Source organism: Grus americana, chromosome 2 (assembly GCF_028858705.1).
Source record: "Grus americana isolate bGruAme1 chromosome 2, bGruAme1.mat, whole genome shotgun sequence".
NCBI lineage: Eukaryota > Metazoa > Chordata > Aves > Gruiformes > Gruidae > Grus > Grus americana.
In genome coordinates this window covers 120,699,685-120,721,261 of record NC_072853.1, presented here as the reverse complement: position 1 = coordinate 120,721,261, position 21,577 = coordinate 120,699,685, and the positions used below count along the sequence as shown (strand labels likewise).

At 46.8% G+C, this 21,577-nt stretch overlaps 2 protein-coding genes across 2 annotated transcripts in view; both read right to left on the bottom strand.

Moving 5' to 3' along the window:
* Positions 1-7,117: 7,117 nt before the first annotated feature.
* On the bottom strand, positions 7,118-18,112 carry TMEM42 (transmembrane protein 42). The gene is made up of 3 exons (XM_054817039.1): positions 17,975-18,112; positions 11,985-12,131; positions 7,118-11,192 (listed from the first exon to the last, which is right to left on the bottom strand). The coding sequence occupies exons 1-3, from the start codon at positions 18,083-18,085 to the stop codon at positions 11,049-11,051; spliced, it is 402 nt and encodes a 133-aa protein (XP_054673014.1). The 5' UTR covers positions 18,086-18,112; the 3' UTR covers positions 7,118-11,048.
* A 130-nt stretch (positions 18,113-18,242) lies between these two features.
* Positions 18,243-21,577, bottom strand: part of KIF15 (kinesin family member 15) — a 37,503-nt gene continuing 34,168 nt past the window's right edge. Inside the window, exons 33-35 of the mRNA XM_054817023.1 lie at positions 20,687-20,852; positions 20,096-20,227; positions 18,243-19,808 (exon numbers count right to left, since the gene is read on the bottom strand). Coding sequence (XP_054672998.1) covers positions 19,725-19,808; positions 20,096-20,227; positions 20,687-20,852 — 382 coding nt within the window. The 3' untranslated portion in view covers positions 18,243-19,724. The remainder of the gene's footprint in view (positions 19,809-20,095; positions 20,228-20,686; positions 20,853-21,577) is intronic.

Sequence of the window (21,577 nt, the reverse complement as noted above, 5' to 3'; positions counted from 1 at the left end):
TGGATCAGGAGCCGTTTGCTGGCTGCTCTTTGCTGACAGCTGTACCAAAGGTCTCTGCCCAGGAGGTGGCTGGACCCCACAGGCCCCACTGTCATCCTGGTCCTCGGGGTGACCAAAGAATGAAGAGATGAGTCTACTCCATGGAGCGGAGAGCTGGTATCGCAGGCCAACAGTGACATGGGCACAGTGGCCAGAAAGAGATATAAACATGTCCCCAAATACCCGAAAGTGAAGAGACGCTCAGCCACGGGAGCAGCCTCAGCCCCTGCAATGCCTCCCTTCATGGCAGCAGCCCAGGGTCCAGCAAAGCAGGATTCAGTCTGCAAGGCTGCGTATCTAAATGTAGGTTCCCCCTAAACAAGATGTCCCTGTAGAAGCCTTCAAAGGCACCGACTTTTCTCCATCAATTCAGGTAGCTAGGTATTTACTTTAGGAGGACTGTTTCATTTGGTGCCGAAATGTCGGCACAAGCTAGGTGCTGAGTTAGCAGATCCCACCCTTCGGGCATGTCACTGCTTGCTGGCAGGTGTACGTTGGGTGTCCTTACTTGAGAGCATGACTAGCGCATCCCAGGGCACAGAAGGTTCAGCGCACATCTATAATCTCGCGGGACATCTGTCCGAACATCTGAACCGCCAACGTTCTTAGTAGATGGAGCATCACTCACCATTCAGCACTGGACAATGTGCTGGCAAGTACATATTTTGCTATTGAAAAAAAAAACCAAACCCACTACAACCCCAATTTACCTTTCAGCCTTGCTTTTACTCTGCATTTCTTTCCTCCTGGAAGGTGAAAGACATATTTGTTTAGAACCAGCATGAGATGAAGTAAAGTATACGTGGAATGTTGGTACAATAACATAACCAATAATACATGTAATCTGAACATTTACAATGTATATTACTGGTTTCCACTTAATTGCACCAACAGCGTGATCCACTTTATCTGAAAGCACTGAGAGTAGCTTTCTAATCCAGTCTCAACCTGGTGTGTGTATATATATATAAATAATGTATATAACATTCATGCTTGGTTGGAGGCAACTTAAATTGTGTGGATACAGTAGTCCTGCAGCAAAAACTACAGATTTTTGCAAACAGGAATGGGTTGATGTTGGTAATGCTCTATTCCCGAAAAAATTTTATGTAGGTGTGTGCTGGAGAGTCAGTGGTGGAGGCAGGGCACATATTCACCAGGGACAGTCACATTTCCAGTCCTATAGAGTTTTGCAAAAGGCTGATTTCAACAGCGTGCACGTTCTGACCCTTATGTTGAACCTAGACTTCAAGCAAAGAGTGTATAAGTTACGTAAGTGTCGGTTCTGCCCTGCCATGAACCTCCTTCATCTTGGAAAGTAGTTGCCTTTTTTTCACTGTCTACAGGAATTTTTGTTTCATGCCAGTAGACAGCATCTGGCTTTCAGTTCTCCTTTCACTTTGTCCAGCTGCTGGTCTTGCCTGCTGCCATTATCTTTTTCTATGCACTGGTAGTATCTCAATTCGAGGGTGCTAAACTTGGCGTATGGTACAACACTCCCACACGAGCTTCCTCGCCTGGCTCGTACAAGCTTGCCCTGCCAGGGAAGGCCATTGAACTGTAATACCCACCGAGACAGTTGTTGGCAAGGTCTGAGAAAAGGGATTTCAACTGAAACTGCAGGAACGTTTTTCAAAGACATGGTTTCAGCTTGTTTCATGTTGTCACCAGGTGATCTCTGTCCTTCCTACAGGCAAATCTCCTTTTGTCTTTGCTGGCCAGAGCGGCCAGAGTGGCTGGCTGTGGTTCAGCAGCGTGGCTTTTTCCTCTCCTCCTTGTTGAAGCTATGGAAAATACCAGCCCTTTTGAATCTTTTTTCCAAGACAGTTACAACAGTTAATCACTTCAATCCATCTCATAAAAGTATACTCTTCCGATTAACAGAAACAGGAGATTATATCTTTTTTTCAGGCAAGGCAATCTCCTGTGAATAACTTCAATAACTTCAGCGACTCACTTCCCAGCTTACAAAATCAGACACCAGAGGCTATCAGTCTTATCTGCATCTATCTGCTGCAAGGTAAGTCACCTTATTAGCTGGCATAAGAAGGTAATAAAATGCAAACAAATAAAATCAGAATTCCCCAGTGGCTGCTCCCCATTTACAAGCTTGCCCTTTGTCTCAGGTTTTGTTTATTTTGCGTATCAAAATTGACAAGAACAAGTCAAACTTCCAGAGTATGACCACAGCCATTGATGCCAAGTAGGAAGGACAATCCTTAGCTTTGCAGTTTAATTCACTGGTGAACTCATGTCTAGTTACAGAGAAGTTGCCTTTTATAATAATAATGTACTGACCTACATTTTTTATAACCATCTAAGGCTTCACATTGCTTCTGGTTTGTCTTTTTTTTTTTTTAATAAGTCCAGTCAGAGTAACATTCAAAATAAAACACAGATCAAAAGTAACACAGGTTTTCTTTTTTACTCTGGAAAGGTGAACCAATCCTTCCAGTTGCCCTGCAAAGTTGCTCCAAGGTGCCAAGGGGTGCACCCGTCAAGGTACACACACATACAGCCCATGTCTGGGTCCTGAGGGGCACCACAGCGAGAAGCTACTTTCCACTGACCACAGCACGACTGCTCCGACATGTACCATCTAGTACACGTTGAGTCCTTCCTGAATCACAGCCTAGGGAATGATAAGTATGAGAAGTTTTGAGGGGATAAAAAGAACAAAAACGCACAGATGGAGAACAGCTGAAGGTCTGGTTGACCTCTTTTGAGCTGGACCTTATTCGAGGTGCTACGTTGCTCCTCCCCTCACCACTTCATTATGCTTGTATCTTGGTCATTAAGAATTTCCTAGTAGTGAGACGCATCCCATCCACGTAATGACCCTGACATGTTGTGCTGCTGTTACTCTGAAAGGAGCGTTGATCTGATCACTTCTCACTCATGTACACCAACCATGGACCGTGACAGTTGCCTGTCAGCTACACCCCAAGGGCATCCCACGTTTCCAGCAGGCAGATTCTCTTCTAATCTTACATGAGCCAACTTGTGCCAGGCAATCAGATGTCAGGGGCTGATGCAAGATGGCCAAGCCCAGATCTTAACTGATTCCAAGTTGTCTGGCCCCAGCTACCTGGTAATGAGTTTCTCACGGGCAAATACCAGAGAAGTGATTGATGCCAATAAAACTATTACAGAATTTCCATCGTTTCCTTCTCACTGAACCTTGAAAGAGGGGGTTTGGACCTAAAGTTAAGGATGTAGGTGACTAGCTTTGGTCATTTACCTCCAGAAGGAATGAAAACCATATTCCTCTGTGCCCAACCCAGCACCATTCAGGGAGTCTGCTCCTGAAGATGGCAAAGACAACAATAAAACAGAGACCACAACTACACGTATACCAAATGTAAGCTTATGGCCTTGTGATCCCTACTCATGCAAAATGCTCCTGTGTAGCACTTTCCCTGCCCTGAAAGAGAATTCCTGTGGTCGTCACAGGAAATTGTGGTTTTAGGCCAGGCCACCTTGGAAAAATACAGAGCCACTTTAAGAGCAAGCCAAAATGCTATAATGTTAAAATACCTTCTCTGGTTATTTTTCAAGATCCCTTTCTCTTTCTGTGGCTGAGATGCAAGAGGTAAAATTGCAAAATCAGTCTAGATATAGGGAGCAACAATATGTAAAGGTTGAACTTGGGATTTCAGTACTATAACCTTCAACTCTGGTACAACTGTTGCACTGGAAACACCAAAATAAGAATGCTCCAGTGTTGAGAAAATTATGTTATATACTGGACTAAAATTACTCAGGATAAGGTACTTCTGCTTCTCAGCAAAATACTTCTTTAGAATTTTGTGTAAGAAATGATAAAAAAGATCTCTATCACATCACTTCTTCCAGACAATAGTGCTTTTTTAAATAAAATTGCCTCCTTTTTGAACCCAAGGGACCTGCCAGCGTTTGCTGCATCTCACAGGCAGGAGTTCCTCAGCTGAATGACACGCTGTAGGAGAAGGAAGCTCCTCTGGCTTTGAAGCTGCTGCTTGCTAGCTTCCCTGGTGGCCCCAGTTCTTGCGGTAGAGGAGACAGTCAACAGCTTTGCCGGCTTACTTTCTCCATGCAACTTAACGGTCTTCTCAGCCCCCGTTACAACCCACCACCGTCTCTTTTCCACACAGAACGGCCCTAGCCTGCTAACTCGCTCCTTGCACCTTCATCCCACCCCATCAAGAGACCCAAGATGGGGAGAAGGACCGCTCCGGCCGCCGTGCGATCCTGCAGCCCGCAATGTGTGCTTGGAAAGGGTCCAACGGGGTTGGGTGCAGTTACTCCAGGGCCGTACCCACCCTACTGCCACTGACCCATGAACTAGCTTCGAGTGTGCATGTATGACCACACTGACTGATTGCAGTGTGGACACATATCCACAGACTACACCTAAAGCAAACAATATGAAAAGGTACGAGGAAAAAAAAAAGCAAAAGAGGGTTGCAAAAAAAAAATGGTAAGGGCAAGGAAATCAATAGCGCAAATATTGAATCAGGGATAAAATAGTTTATCCATATATTAAAAACAGCTTCAGAGAACAAGGAAAATACTGACAGAATACCTTCCCACCTACAGGATATGTGTTTGGTTGCACATGTCTAAGTGAGAAAACAGAAACTTGCATGCCAGTGTCTTCAAGTAACATTTCTTTCTGCAGGGGTGGTACGACAGCTTCTCCCATCTGGCTGTGTGGGTGTGTGTGTCTATATACATATAGATGTACACAGTCTACAGACTACAGGTCAGATTATGTCATGCTGCATCCCCACCAGCCAGCAGCATGACTGAAATCACTACATGGTGGGAAGGGAGAACCTTCTTGGACCAGGAGGATTTGTAGGAAGGAGCCGGTCCTGCCCAGTGCTGGAGACCCGGCTCCCATGCCACAGGGGAGCAGACCCAAAGCACGGTGGGTGCAAAGGCTTTGGCCCACCCTTGGACATGCAGAGGTCATGTGCGGTAGCCCCCTTGGTATTGTGGGATTGACTGGGGGGCAGGGATCTGTGGTTAATTGTCCCTAAAAGCCACCAAGCCAGCATACTCCCACTCACCCCTCTTTGCAGCATCCAGGCCATTGCCCTTCACAGCAGCACGAGATGCTCTCACCTCGGCAGGTAGCTGGAGTAGCTCCATACCCACCAAGGTTTCTTACGAAGCGTTTTCATGCAGCACTGGTTCCTGGCAGAGTCATGCCTGTGAGTTGCCTAACTCAGGAGTGTCCTGAAGGGAACGAGTCATTTGAAATACCTTCTCTCTGGATTAGGAAACAGTAGCTTGGCAGCAGGAAATGTGGAATTTGTAATGCCTCAATCCTTCCCTGGGGCACTGCTCATTTCTCCCAAAGCATGGCCTTAACTTACTGAAAGCAATTAGGTTTGAAGCCCTGGCTGATGCTCAGGCTGTGCACACGCATCGAGAGCACATCACGGTGTCAAGCAGACCTGTTTGACTCTTATCTCTTGCTGCAAAAATGAAGAGGTTCTGCTTGCGTCAGGGGACGAGGTGAGCTGCTCGCATGGGCAAGTCCCAGCCCCAACTTCCACCGGCAGGATGAAACCCCACCCCATAGCAGCCTCTGAGCCTCTAAGACTGAGCGATGGGTTCAAAGTGTACGTGACTCTAAAAAGTGGTGGTACCATCTGCCACACCCCACTTACTATCGCTCTTTCCAGTCCTCCCCTCCCACTTATTTCCGTTGTCACAGTGGAACCTCTGTGCTGTGCAAGATCCGTGCAGTGGTGAGTGGGGTGTGCATCACCTCCCCCCAGCAAAACGGGAGCGGGAGGCCCAACCCAGGAGCTCCCCAGGCATTGACCCAGCACCAGCAATCCCTTGGGACTTCAAAGGCATGCAGTAGCCCCAGGAGCTGCTTAGGAAGTCTTGGCAATGAGTACAGCCATTCACAGCCACTTTTCCTTACCCCCAAGGAAAAATCGAAACAACTAAGAGGGTTATTAAACAGTCAGAAACCAAAAGGTTTCCTTGGAGAGTGAACAGAGTGGCTGGTTGGTTGCTCAGCTGGGCAAAAAGGGCCCTGCACATGGCGAGCGTTGCTACTGGGCACGGGTTATCGTGGCGTTGCACACAGCTATGGGACAGAGCACTGCAAGGTCCAGGCCTCCCGGTGCTTTGGTCACCCCATGCCAGGCTGCTGCAGCTGGTCAGCGTTACCCTGCCCTGGGAGCCACCACTAGCTTTGTGCTCAGCAGGCTCTCTCCTCAACCAGCAAATGTGCAAACAAGCAAAGCACTTCATCATCGACAGCTGATTACAGTAGGGTCTTTATCCTTTGACAACAGTGCATTTGTTTTCAGGCTACGAATGCATACACACATATTTTTTATGGTTTCTGTAGTTAGCTAAGAAGCCTCTGATGGCCTAGGTCTCTGGGGTCTCAAGGAAGAACCTCCTTTCTCTGGCACAGCAGCATTTAACGAGAACTGCCAAACGTGGAGGCACAAGGGCAAACCAGTTTCAGTTATGGATGGTGTTGCCCATGAAATCCATCCATAGGTCACCAAAAGTGCAGCCTCCTGCCTGGATGGGATGGTCACCAACATTAGATTGGGTCAGTTGAGGTCTTTTCTAGCTGAGTCTTGAAAACCTCCACATGTGGAGACTGCTGCCTCTCCGGGCAACTAACCTCCCGGTGACAATTTTTTCCCTGATGGCCAGCTTGGAACTCCCAAGACACAACCTGTGCCTGTTGCCTTGGCTTGTTCTGGCCATTTCTATGGAGCAGAGCTTGGCTCCATTACCTCTGTAACTCCTCTCCAAGCACGTGTTGGCTGCTATCAGGTCAGCCTGAGTCTCCCTATCTCCAACAAGCCCACATCCCTCAGCCTCTCCTTGTGGGCCCCTGCCATCTTGGTATCTCAGCCAGACCAGTTTCCCAACACCCCTCTTGAACTGGGGGGTCCAGTGCTGGAAACAACAGCCCAGGGACAGCCATTGACCTGAGGGCACCACCAGGACTGACTGCCCCTGCCTGACCCCCGGGGCCTCCCCCCCACCATGCCCAGGACCCCATTTTACATTTTATGGGTAAGTTACTAAAATTTTTTTTTTTCTGGTGTTAAAAGTATCTAGAAACAGGCCTGCCTTAGAAAGGGCACTGAAACACCTAACCCAACAACCATCTTCTGCCTGAAGCTAGAAGGTGTTGCTCTACAGTTTAAAATACTTTGTTTCTTCCTCAGGACCACATTTTCAGAAACGTCTTCTGGCAATCCTTTCCTTTAAAAAGTGACATGGCACAACATCCCACACACTTGATTTTCAGAGGCAAACTCCTGGCTCTCCTGCGAAGGCTTTTACCACTGGTAAAGCTCACCCCAGATTCTTCTCCAAGACCAAGTGAGCCATGGTCACCACGTGGTTTCCTGTGGATGAGTTCCCACCCTGCACAACTCCCCTCTGCAGCTCGCAAACCCCCAAAATGGCGGCTTGCTGCTGCTTTTCTGCAGAAGGCGAGCAGGGTACCTGGCACCACGAACACGTCAGGATTAGTACCCATTTATTCGTAACTTCATGTTTTTTCTGTGACAGCCAAGGTCAGAGCCGTGGCACCACTCTTCTGGCATGTTGAATCACCATGACTTCCTTCTTCGCAAACACCCCACCGCTTGCAATATTTTAGTGGAATTAAGTGTGCGTGTGAGACACCCTTGCAATGTGATCAATATTTAAGGTGTCTGAAAGGTCAACACAGGGCACTGAATAAAATTCCTTGGAAACTTTAAATATACCAAACTCAGCAGAACAACCTACCGATCTTATTTATCGCATCTACTTCTACTGCTCATCACTCGGGCCAACATACTGTCCTTCAAGTTATTTTGATATATGCTGTGACCAAGATGTTATACAAACCTTCCAAGTTTCAGTGGCTCCTTGTCAATGACAATAGGGACATTTCTCAAGTTTTATGTATAGTTCCTTATCTAATCAGTCAAACTATGCTTTAAGGTTCAACTGCATCTATAATTTAATTTGGCTTTATTCCCTGTAAATGTATACAAGGTATTATTTACCTTAGAATATAATAGTCTAGGACCTTGTTTATACAATAGATTTTTCAAAACGCTTCCCACCATTAATTCAAGAATACTTACTTCAATCTTCATGAGCGACATTGTGAGCCTTGCTGTTAACCATGCCCCTGCTGCTTCTACTGTTTGAAGTGTGACATGGTACAGCCCTGCTTGAGGAAAATCTGATGAACAAGATGCTGAAAAATTAGTGTTGTGTTTGAGAATGAGGGGAAGATGCAGGAAAGACTCATTACAGCCAGTGCCTTGGAGATATGCAAAAAAAAAAAGTGTATTATGCTGGAAATGTGTGCTTGAGACTCTTCTCTAAAAATAGTTTGGCTCTAGTGTGCAAAAACTCCATGCAAGCACACTACTGGAGTTCCCACATAAGGATAACCCACCTTCTTCTGCCTTGGTAAACCAAGGTCTTAGGGTTGGCCATGATCTTCAGCCACCCTATTTGTCTACCATATTTGAACCGCTCACTCTTCAAACACAGCTTGCTCATTAGTCTCACATCACCTTCTTTTGTGTGCATGGTCTAAAATATCTGTACTAAATACTAAATTTCAGCCACTGAGCTTTGGACAGTGTTTTAATTTGGAAATGCTGGCACCTCTTTTTGAGATCACCTCCAGATGCATTTTGGATGACCACACATGAACCATTTACCAGAAGCCCACCACTTTGCCGTACAGTGATTGCAGCCCTCCTTGGAGCCCTGGCCCTACGTTGACAAGCAACACTGGCAGATGTGGGCCAGACCCTGTGTAGATAGAGGAGAGGGATTCTGCCAAAAAACGCACCCTGCTCTGCAATCTCTTCTTCCCACAGGAACTGGAGGAAACTCATTTCCACTCCCACCTTCAGGTATTTACGACAGCAAATTTACAGCCCTAGTGTATGTTCTTCCACCTTAACAATGAGCATCACCAAGTAAAATGTTGCCCTCACTTTCTGCACATGTGCAAACATCTCCTAGACCTTGACCTCCAACGACTGTAATAGATATGTCAGTTTTGAGACAGTCCATGTTAAAAAACTTTCCAAAAGGTTTGTTAGGAGGAGGGACAACAGCCAAATTAACCAGAAAGGAGAGAGTCTGGTCCTTCTCCTGTTGTTTGTGCAAAGGCAGCCACAGCTTACAGCTGGTTGAGAGTTAATAACAAGGGCAAACAAATCAAGCTTGCTGCCTTCATTATTTCTCCATCACGTACAAAGGTCTAAGGAGACTTGATGTACTTAGAAATGCATAGTTACTGGTTGTTGTCTCCACAGATCTATGAGGGATGCCAGGTCACTGCATCAAGTCCCCGCTTCCCAGGTGGCCAGACGTGTTCCCACCTTTTCTGTCTCTGCTGCTAAGCAAAGAGCTCCCCGGGGGCAAAGACCCATGTTGGTAAGGAGGAAAAGCACTTGGGGCACTCTGCCCTCTTCCCCATCATGTATGTAGCTCCCTTCTTTGGAGGGGAAGTCTTATGAGCACACCGAGGGGAAGAGACAAAGGTTTTTGCCCCTCTTGGGACATGGCTGCCAGACGTGATGAGCTAGGATGCTCTCCTGAAGCAGGGGACTTGGCGCAAACAGCTCCTGGCCTCTTGTGGGGACTTTTCATCTTTCTGATACAAAGAAGGAAAAGACACAAACCCAACTCCAGTGGCATTTCCACCCACAAGTCTATTTTTACATTTCTGCTGGACATGATGCTGATCTGCCAGTCACGACAAACCTGACAGGTTCCGATATGGAGGCTCGCAGAAATGTGTCCTTAGGTTTTCTGCACATGCCACAACCGTGACTCACTTTCTGTGGTTACAAGAAGACAGAGACAACCTGGCAAGCCCAGAGCAAACAAGTGATATCACCAGCATGATTCATGCATTTATAGGCATCATTGTATTACTTGATCAGGATTGCAACTAAAAAATTTCCAAGTAAAAGAAGATGTATGGGAAGGGGAAAGAAGTCGATACCTTAGAAATGATGATTTCTGACATAAGCACCACATCGAGAGACGTCTCATCCAAAATTTAGCATGTGTGGGTACCAGTGATCTGCTTGATTACATCATACAAATGGGAATCAGCATCATCCAGAGGTGTAAAAAACCTGTTGCTTGAGAAACTCCATTTTACCAAATGTTAAAGCAATTAACAACTTAAGCGGGGGGGGGGGGGGGGGGATGTGTTGAATGTGGACACTTTCTGTGAAAGCGGCTGACTGTTCACACGCAGCCTGTTGTATTCTTCCAAAATTACAGTTTGACCTACACACAGCAGGAATGGCGACCAAAACCCCATCCTGGTTAAGAGTTTAAAGGAAAGAGCAGCAACCTTACAGTGAGTAACACGTCAGGAATGGGAAAGTGGGAATTACAAGTGTCACATAAAAATGGCAAGTTAAAAGGTGTATGCGACTGATAAGGGAAGCTGAAGGAATTACTGAAAGGCTCCACGGCCTTACAGGCAGCAAGAGCTTAGGGCAGGCACGGGGCCATTTCAAGAGGCAGAGAGGAAAGTCAGGAACAGCAGAGCAGAAATATCAGCTGCCTTCAGCGTCTGCTTCTGATTGCTCTTCTACTTCAGGATAGGTCCTCTTATGGAAAAGTACTGATGCACGGGCACCTTCCACAGCCACCATGTTTACTTTTAGCCTTCCCCGAACTGGGAAAGCTCTGCGGCCACAGGGTGTGAAGAGGAGGAGCAGCTGATAAGCCTCTGGCCCTGATTTCCACAACACTGACTCAGCACGGACCAGCTCCCTCCGAGGCTGTCACTGCCACCACACCACCGCTGGCCTGTCGGGAAAGATGCAACCAGCGTGACTTTGCAAGTCGGCAGATCAGCAGGCGAGCAGGGGTCAGCAGGTCCACGGCTGGCGCGTTCGGAGTTGGCTGGGGACCAGGGCCGCCATCACGAGGCAGGCCGGCGAGGAGCGAGGGGCAGCACGGCGCTGTGCCCCCTCCAGCGGCCATCACGTCTCCTTCTTCTCCCTCATGAGCCGCAGTGGCTGAGGCGCAGCGGTGTGCAATAGCACGAGGCCACAGAGCGTCACAGCCAGGCCGACCCACCACAGAGGTGTCCACGTCTCCCCGAAGAGAAGCTTCCCCAAGATGGCCTGAAGGAAAAGACAGAGGCAAAGCTTTGCTGGGCCAAACCACCCCAAAGCCTCCTGCACTGCCAGAGCTGCAGGGACTTCTGCTGGGAGAGCCGGTCCTGGAAAAAACCTGCTTGAGCAAACTCCTGCTGGGACCACCAAGAGAAACACTGCTGCAGGTGATGTCGGAGATGACCTACTCTACAATCCAGCCTGGAAGCACAGCTGTATCGTGGTCCCAAAACAGGATTCTGGCAGATGCACATGTGCTTTGCTGCCTTCCCAGCACCTCTTGGGAACCAAATGTCCCGTCAACTGGGCGACTCCAGTCGATAAAAAAAGGGAACCACTGATTTGAGTTTTGGACACCACAAGCTGGCTGCGAGTTGTTGGAGCACAGAAATAAAGGTGGACAGCTGCTGAGAGTGAAAAGCGAGCAGAGAAAACCTGCCGGCCAAAAATGCTCCTGCTGTCACTAGAGGTGGTGCATCTTCACACCCAGCTAAGGTGGCTTTGACTTGTCACAGGTGAGGTGTTGCAAAGGAAAAGCAAAACAAAAGCAAAGCTCCCAGCTCTGGCTCTCACTGGCAATTAGAAAAGTTCAGTAAACCACATAGCTGCAAGGCTTCCTCCTGCACCACCCAGAAAAGTCCTACAGCCTCTGCCATGAGCAACAGGCAGAGCAGCTGAGGCCCGATACAATTACTTCATGTCTCCCTTTGTGGCCAGTGATGCCGGTCGCACATTCATTGCGACCGTTCCACATCACTGTGCTCCTCCAGGCTTCAGTGCCTGGGGAAGGGATCTACTCACCGAAGAGATGAAGTTGGAGGCCGTCGTCGTCACAGAGGCAGCGGCTGAGGAGGAGGACAGTCGCAGGGCTTTTGCAAAGACTGTCCACATGATCGCATTGCACGCAAACACCAAGCCAATGCAACCGATGCGAAGCAGCGCAGGCAGCTGTAGGAAGAAAGGGAAACCCCTATGTATTTTCACTGATCACTCATTCATCCTCACTAATTCACGGGCACTTCAGAGCAAAATCCAACAGCGTGGGCTCGAAGATGAATTACAGCTGGTATTAGATGAAGATTAATCTACTAAATCACAGAAGGCAACAGGAGTGAGGAAACAGCCCTGGATGGAACGTGATCCTGGGACGTCCTGCTGCGAGTCCAGCCTCAGACTACAAGCTATGAAGTGCTGGGACAGCGTACAGCAGCTGCCATGCCAGAAGCCAAACTCCAGGAAGCTCTTCAGCTCACGACATGGTGCACACACAATGCAGTGAAATGCCCTTTGCTCATCGCTGGATGCATGGAAAAGGGTCAAATTCAGCCCTGCCAGAGACAAGCACCAAAGATGTATGTGATGGTGCTGTGTGTGGTCCAGGACCCATCTGTTCTGAATTCAGGCTGAGATCAGTGTAGTCCCAAACCACTAGTCCTCACCACCTCCTGTGACCTGGCCTGCCTTTCTGCTGCAGCAAGGGTAGAGCAGGGTCCTCTGGGAGGAAAGTCAGAGCTGAGACGCTTCGTGCCTTATTTTGCATGCTTGCTGGAGAGCAGGTTTACTGAGAGCTCTCTGCTCCAGCACTCAGCAGCAACAAAACCACCTCTGCATTACAGAATCACAGAACAGTAGGGGTTGAAAGGGACCTCTGGAGATCATCCAGTCCAACCCCCCTGCTACAGCAGGATCACCTAAAGCAGGTTGCACAGGATCGCATCCAGGTGGGTTCTGAATATCTCCAGAGAAGGAGACTCCACAGCCTCTCTGGGCAGCCTGTTCCAGTGCTCTGTCACCCTCAAAGTGAAGATGATTTTTCTCATATTCAAATGGAACTTCCTGTGTTCCAGTCTGTGCCCGTTGCCCCTTGTCCTGTCACTGGGCACCACTGAAAAGAGTCTGGCCCCTTCCTGTTGACATCTACCCTTTAGATATTTATAAGTATTGATGAAATCCGCTCTCAGTCTTCTCTTCTCCAGGCTAAACAGACCCAGCTCTCTCAGCCTTTCCTCATACGAGAGATGCTCCAGTCCCCTCATCACCTTTGCAGCCCTTTGCTGGACTCTCTCTAGTAGTTCCTTGAACTGGGGAGCCCAGAACCAGACACAATATTCCAGATGTGGCCTCACCAGGGCAGAGTAGAGGGGGAGGAGAACCTCCCTCGACCTACTGGCCACATTCTTAATGTGCCCCAGAACACCATTGACCTTCTTGGCCACAAGGGCACATTGCTGGCTCATGGATAACTGGTACTCCAGGGCCTTCAAGGCCAACTAGGTTCTCAAGAAAGATCTTCCTCCTTAGACAACCTGACAATATACGTAACAGCCTCAGCTTGGAAAAAGGGTAGAGTTTTGCCTAAAAAGCCTTCACCATTTGCAGTCTCCCCTCACGCTCACAGTTTTGGTGGCCGCAGCCATTTCCCTGTCCCCCAGGTGTCATGTACTTTACATGAAGACACCAAGGGAGGAAATCACAGGCAGATCATTGACTCTTGCAAACACTCAGGAAGCACACAAAGGCAAAGGAAAGCAAGGCTTTGTCTAAGCCTATAGCGATCATGTCTTTGTGGCCTGTCATCTCTCTCAGTCCATGGTGGGATCCATCTTGAAGCAGAGAGAGATGTAGGTAAGAAGCCACCAATAAACACAGCTGAGAGGTGGCCCCTGCCCACGGGAATGGCTGCACTGCAGCCCCTGCCAGCCGCCCAAATCAGTGGGGGCCACCAACTGTGCTCTGCTCCCACTCAGAAGAAATTATTAACCACAAGCTAGGGGAGGCCACAGGGATTTCTGAAGCAAGTGATGTAGCAAGCACAAAGTTAAAAGAAAAAGGCTGTAAAGCAAATCTCTGTTCCATGGCTGGTGCAAGCTCTCTGAGGCTAACTCCATCCCAGAGAGGGATGGTTCAGATGTTCAGCCTCATTTTGCCCTGCTTGTGGCAATGGTCTCTGACTTTATCAGGGCAATGGTAAATGATGCCAAATGATTTCCACCTGTGAAGCACTTGGCTTTCCCACCACTGCCATGGCAAATTCTGCAGAGAGGGGTAAGAGGGACGACCATGCCCAGCTGCTACTGGCCTTCTGAAGAAGAAACCTGCTGCCATGTTATGGCTCACTGCAGGATGGGATTTGCCTCCTGCCTTCACCCTCAGCCTGTGTGGCCAGACAGCTTTACCTTGCTCAGGGCAGTTGTGTATGTCCACGTAAGCCTCTAGTGGGTAGGCAGACTCGGGAGCAAAGAGATGAGAGGGGAAAACAACTCTCTGGGTTTCACCTAAATTCAGTGTATTTTTTTCTGGATCTTGTTACTGTTTTCAACCACCCACCAGAGGGTGCAGAGAGGATGGAGCCCAGGCTCTTCTCCAAGGTGCGCTGGGATATGACAAGAGGCAGCAAGTGAATGTTGGAACAAGTCACCTGAGGAAAAACAAAGGTGATCAAACACTGGAACAGAGATCATGGGCTCTCCAACCTTGGAGATACTCAAAACTTGACTGGAGAAGGTCATGAGCAATCTGTTGCAGAGCAGGGTGTGGATGAGAGCCCTCCAAAGGTCCTCCCTGACCTGAATTAGTCTGTGAGTCTACCAGTGCTGGAGTTCCCACCATCACAGCAGCTATGTTATCTTTAGAAGTGACCCGGAACCCATGGGTTCTTCTGATCTTCTATTGCAGAGCCAGGGCAATCAGCTGCAGTGTGCTCTGCAGATGGCATATGCCCAGAAGGAAGGTTTGCTAGCGAGAGGTCAAGTCCCTCTGCGTCCTGGGCAGAGGAGCGGTCATCGCAAAGGCACGCGGGCAGAGAGACAGAAACATCCCCAGGTGTTCCCCACAAGGAAGGAGGGAGGTATAAATTCCTCCCCTGCCAAGGGCTCAGCCGAGCCAGCCCAGTGAGTCAAGGATTACTGTTCTGATTGCTTTTCTAAGAGAAGATTAATTTCAGTGTACATTTCAGATAATCCAGAATCACTCCTGAAGTGGCAGAAGTAATTTTAGATGAAGTTTGGCAGGGGAGAGGGTAAAGTAAAGGAAAACTTTTGTTCAAGTGCAATGACCCCTCCTGGTCAGGCCACTCTCAGGCTGAGCCATCACAACACATCCTTCTGGCCAGGAAATCCATCTTTGTGCTGCCGTCAAGCGTCCTGCTACGCTACGTCATAACCTCTCAGAACTGTCAATACACTTTTAACATTTGCTGCTGCTTTCCATGCTGCACAAGTGATGGTTCCTCTCAGACTTATTTTCAAATTTCTGCAGTTCTTCCTCAAACACAAAACTCCTTGAATGTCTGTCTCCTTGTGGCTGCTCTGCAGAAATGCCCTTGTAACGAGCGTGTAGGATTCAAACAGTGAGCCCTCTGAAACACCTAAGTGTCTATGGTCCTGTGCAATTTAAGCTACTAGGAAGATTACAGCATTTACTTAAAACTTGTTTAGTTTTACAGCTAAACTGATTAATTTAGTTCATAATTATCACCTAGAATTGACCTGAAAGAAGTTAACTGAAGGATCCAATTTGTCCAGAAAAAAGAAACACAATCTCAGAATCACAGCGTGGTTGAGGTTGGAAGGGACCTCTGGAGATCACCTGGTCCAAACCCTCTGCTCCTAGAGCAGGTTGCCCAGGACCATGTCTAGATGGTTTCTGAGTATCTCCAAGGATGGAGACCCCATCACCTCCCTGGGCAATCTGTGCCAGTGCTCGGTCACCCCCACAGTGAAAAAGTGTTTCCTGATGTTCAGGGGAAACCTCCTGTGTTTCAGTTTGTGCCCATCACCTCTGGTCCTGTCACTGGGCACTGCTGGAAAGAGCCTGGCTCTGTCCTCTTTGTACTCTCCCTTCAGATATTTACACATGTTGAGAGACCCCCGAGCCTTCTCTTCTCCAGGCTGAACCGTCCCAGCTCTCTCAGCCTTTCCTCACAGAAGAGATGCTCTGGTCCCTTCATCCTCTTCGTGGCCCTTTGCTGGACTCTCTCCAGTAGCTCCATCTCTTTTTGGTACTGGGGAGCCCAGCACTGGACCCAGCACTCCAGGTGTGGCGTCACCAGTGCTGAGTAGAGGGGAAGGATCACCACCCTCAACCTGCTAGCAACACTCCACCTCAATGACATGACACTTTGTCATAGCACCTTAAAAAAACCCAAACACCCCTCCCAAAATCCCCCAAAACCAAACACACCCTGCTCCCCAACCAACAAATGGGCAATATTTCTATAAATTTCAAAGGAGAAAAATACTCAGAAAAGATGCTGTCAACATTTTCAGCAATTCCACACTCTGCTTTTCTGTTGGTGCAGAGCACAATCTTTTTTGGGGGGATTGGTAACAATATCAGGATTTAAAATTTTTGATTCTCCTTCCTGCCATCCTTTCTGATATGTTGGAAAAGATCAACAAGATTGGCAAGTACTGAGTTTTAGCTTTCTTTAACCATCTCTAATAATCATAGAATGGTTTGGGTTAGAAAGGACCTCAAAGATCATCTAGTTCCAACCCCCCTGCCATGGGCAGGGACACCCTCCACTAGACCAGGTCGCCCAAAGCCTGACCCAACCTGGCCTTAAACACTTCCAGGGATGGGGCCTCCACAACCTCTCTGGGCAACCTGTTCCAGTGCCTCACCACCCTCACAGTAAAGAATTTCTTTCTAACATCCAATCTAAATCGACCCTCCTTCAGCTTAAACCCATTACCCCTTGTCCTGTCACTACACTCCCTGATAAACAGTCCCTCACCATCTTTCCTGTAGGCCCCTTCAGACACTGGAAAGCCGCAATTAGATCTCCCCGGAGCCGCCTTTTCTCCAGGCTGAACAACCCCAACTCTCTCAGCCTGTCCTCATAGCAGAGGTGCTCCAGCCCTCACACAAGTTGATTTTCTTTCCTGATACAAGGCTAGATTTTTTTTCAGATCTAGTTTCTCGTGTGGGTTCTCCTTTGGATTTCAAGCCCAAACGTACATTGCTGTATGAGTAACAACCCTTGCTCTATACTTAAGTGAGCCTCCCTAATGTGTTCTCACAATACGTGTATGCTGCCTGCCTCAGCATCTCCCCATTCACCCTGCCTGTGCCAGAGTTCACCTCTGTAGGTAAGGACACGGTACGCTCGAGGCGAAAGGCCAGCAGTCCCATATGACCTCCAGCACCAGGAGGTTTGAGAAACACAACTGAGATAAAGATCATCCCGTGCAAACACCCAAAGGAGAGCTCACCAGATGAGCACATCGGCTGAGCAGCACTGTGGAAATCAACTGCTCCACCTCTCCGCTCTCATCATGAGTGAACAGAAATAGAACGAGAGAGGGAGAAGGGCAACATTATCAGCAAAGCAGAGGGCTGAGAACAAGTATTGGATACTCAAACGTAACATCCTGCTTTTGAAGCAAAACTGACATGAAACCACTGCAAAGGTTCTTTCAGAGTCGCCTTTGGCTTCAGGCATTCCCATACCACACTTGGTTTCTTCTTTTACCCATCAGCAGACTTCCTCAGCCTGCTTGCTGTCTCTGTACATTACCACGACGCATTCATCAGTCAGCCCCCCAGCAGGTACAAGGCCAGACTCCCTCAAGAGGCGAGTCACGGCTCGGGTCTCCGAGACCGCCCCAGTTTCCCAGCAAACGCCTCGGAAGGCAAGTGCAGGGCACTCCCGGAAGAGCAGGAGGAAGAACCAGCCTGCTTCTTCCCCATGACAGATGCAACGAGAAGCCCTGACGGCTGAATGACATCTGCCCGGGCAGGCCACAGGCATAAAGTCGTTTCCCTCCACTGATTTCCTCCTTCCTTACCCAGCCTCCGGCCGCCTCCCCGCCCGGCCCCAACGCCAGCTTCGCCGCGGCCGCCGCCGCCGCCCCCAGCAGCCCTGCTGCAGTCGCTGCCGCCCCACCGCCCGCCCGCATGCCGGTCACCGCCGGGCCCACCGCCGCTGCGAGCCCGCCGGGGCAGCCGCCTTCCGGGGCGTGCCCCGCCGCAGCACCGCCCCTCCGCGGGGCGGGCGGCTGTGCTGGGGAGAGGTAAGGAGACCTGTGCGATGGTGGTTTATGTACAAAGGCTTTATTTAAAAAAAGGATGGAATACGAGAACGAGAGTCCTGCTGTAGACATACAACACGGAGAAAGACCCACAAGTAAGCAAGCGTGCAGCAGGGATGGTGCCTCCCCAAACCGGGAGAGGCAGAAAGCCATGCCTGCATGGAAATGGTCCTGAAACAGTCACACAAGACAGACGGGTGCTCCAAGGAACATTTATAAACCCAAAAGACAGCAATAATAACACCACAAAAAAGCCCACAGGAGACAACAGCGTTGTGGTCCAAGACAAACCCCTCTAGATTGCTAGTAATCATTGTTAGTTGCTTCTGATCTCAATTATTACTTGTCCATTAAAAAAACCCAAAACACCTCTCCAGTTTAAAGTCAGGTTTTTTTGCTTCTATACTCCATATCAAAGTTCAAGCGGAAACAAATCCACAGGATTAGGCAACTTTAAAATTCATATTTTAAAATTCAAATACTGAAGAAAAGCTCTAGGTGTCCTGCCCTTTACTCGACACACATCTGTGTCTCTTACTCCCTTTTACCCCTGCACTTGTGGGCAAAAGTAGTATTGTATAAGGAGCCATAAACCAGAACAATGGTATTACTGACAATAAAAAAAAAAGCCAAACACAAAACACAGAAGCGTTTGATGTTGGTATATAAAACCAATGTTTTGTGTTTCGCTAATAAAAGTTTCAGTTATTTGCAATAAATCTTAAGTGCGATTAAATGAACTTACGCTATACTCCTGAAATGTTCTGCATATTTCCAGGTCTTGTTTCTTAACATTTCTAACTTGTTTGATAAGAAAATCGTTGTAAAATACTTCCCAAGAATTTCCTACATGCTAATACAGAAGTCTGCTGTACATTTATACTGGGGAAGAAACGTTTAAAAAGCATTTTAAATTTCAAATGGAGAAAGAAAAGAATACAAAGCCAAAAGATATTTATAGTACTATTTACAAGTCTATTCCTAAATTCACATTTGTGCTTTATTGAACAAACTTCAATACGAAAATCATAAAAACTAATTTGTCAAATTTCTTAACTATTAATACTAACCCAGTAAAAACATCCTATGTTTAGCTAAAAAAAAAATATCACAAAGAAATCATGGTTTTTAAAATTGGGCTCTGGTGGAAAACGTAGAATTTCAGAAGAGGTAGGAACCTGAATAAAAGCACAAAAGGAAACAAAAATCCAGGTGTGTTCCCCGTGAGAAAGCTTTTCCTTGGCAAGGTACAAAGGCTTCAAGGAAGTATCTTCCAGCACCTACTCAAAATCAGTTTTGAAAAGTTTTAGAAAGGTGTTAATATGTCATTAAAAGCTGCCCACTTTGCTGGAATAAAATTCTTCACTAAAACTTATTACCAGCAAAAAAAATCCAGGAACTAAAATACTTGATTATTCTGGGACCACAGCAAAAGCCAAGTTTGACAACTGGCTTTTGCTTATTCTGTACACTTTAAAAATATGGCTCTGCAGTTTTATTTGTGTCATTATAGCTGATCATGATGTCTACATATGTCACATTTTTTTGTTTCTTTCAAAAAAGCATTTTCAACGCGTAGCTTTTCAGTCTCCTGTAAAACAGAAAAAACATGGGGGTGTTAAGGAAATTATACTCACTTCTTTCGTATTTCTAAGTAAGTGTTATCTACAGTTGTTCAAATGTTTTATACACTGTGTACTTGAGGAAATAAAATGGGCTGATTCTTGTCTGCGGCCTGTGAGGAGACAGACCAGCCATGACCTACACAACTGGATAAAATCCAAAGTATCTATTACTCTCCAACATAAGACTAAGAATTTTAGTTTTCAGTCTCAAAAAGCTTATCTCTCTCTGTCTGTATTCTACCCCGCAACTCACCTCAGTAAGTTTAGCATAATCTTTCTTCAGTTTCACAAGATACTGAATCTTCTGGTTTAGGTTTTGATGACCAAGTAATTTCCCATTCTCCTCAGCAAGAGAGTCAACTTGCTTCCTCAGCAAGTCCATTTCCTGTAATTAATAAAATACATTGCGTACCTCTTAACTGTAGCCCCTCCTTCTCTTTTCAGAGGAAATAGCTTCTTTAGAACTATTAACATACTAACATTTAAGTTTGTTGTACAATACGATGCAAGAGTTGGTTCATTCAGGAAATACACATTTGTCTTATGTGTCCTTAGGTACTACATTAGATCCCTCTAAAGGGCAAAAAAAAAAAAAAAGCACCATTTGATTTGTATTATGAATTGCAACAGTGATTTCTGTACCCAGAGTTCCACTAGTGCAGGAAACAGCATTGCAAATATAACTAAACTGCAAGACAAAACATTTTCAGAGGCAGTCTTTGATTGCTAATCAATTCAGGATATCATCCAGTTAGCAACAGCTGTACCTCTGCTGAATAAGATTCTACTGTAAAGACAAGAAAAATATACATAAAAATATAAAAAACATATACATAAAATATACCTTTCCAATTCTGTCTCTCTCTTCATATGTTTCCTCTAGTTTTGATCTAATTTCTTCTTTTTCATTAAAAGCTTTCAGTTCCAAAGCTCTTGTTCGTTCCATCTCCAGAGTAATTTCAAGACAAGCATGCTCTCTGATTTTGAGGGTATTTTTGGTCTCTTCTAATCTGCCAACATAAAAGCATCATACAATATTAAAATCCAACATAAACGACATACAACTGAATTAGTAAGTCATCCTTGGACATGCAGGCAGCCTCTTCTAAAAATATCCTTTTAAGACAAATTATTTTCCCTAGAACTCAGTGCTAACAGAAAGAAAAATTACATGCTGCTTCACAGCTCTTGAGTTTGATACAATCTCTTAACCAGTCGGTGTTTTGGAGTTGCTGCTTTTTTTGGGAAGTATGCTGTTTTCATACAAGTCCACTCATGAAAGAAAGCAGAAGTGTCACCTACAAGAACGCTAAGAATTCATCTGAGGCATGTAAACATGCCAGATGAACTCTGCTGCTCTTCAAGTTTCCCCTAAACTGCTTGTTTGTATATGGCTTCTCCCCAGTAGCCTTGTTGCTCAGGAACATCTCAGAGATGGTCTGAGCCTGTTTGGCCTGGTAACAGAAGGACCACCACCACGGATAGATGTCTTGTTTGCTGAAAATGTTTTAATTCTATCAGGCTTACAGAATATTAAACCATGCCATCAAAGTTAGCAGCCTGTCTACTGATGATATGAACTCTAGTCGTTTTGCACGTCTATTCAAAATTAAACTCTAAATTAAAATATTTTTGTCATTGGTTTTGTTTCACTGAAGCCTGGTGTTTAAGACCTACTGTATGAAAACAGTATTCACTTGCTGCATTTGTCAAGACATTTTCCTGATGAACAAAA

What these genes read in the sequence shown, in the direction of transcription:
- TMEM42 (XM_054817039.1), bottom strand. Translation starts at nt 18,085, where the DNA reads ATGCGGGCGGGCGGTGGGGCGGCAGCGACTGCAGCAGGGCTGCTGGGG. An exon ending in GGGAGGCGGCCGGAGGCTGG is followed by an intron (nt 12,132 to 17,974) that starts GTAAGGAAGGAG and finishes TTCTTCCTACAG; the next exon opens with CTGCCTGCGCTGCTTCGCAT. An exon ending in CCTCCAACTTCATCTCTTCG is followed by an intron (nt 11,193 to 11,984) that starts GTGAGTAGATCC and finishes CTTTTCCTTCAG; the next exon opens with GCCATCTTGGGGAAGCTTCT.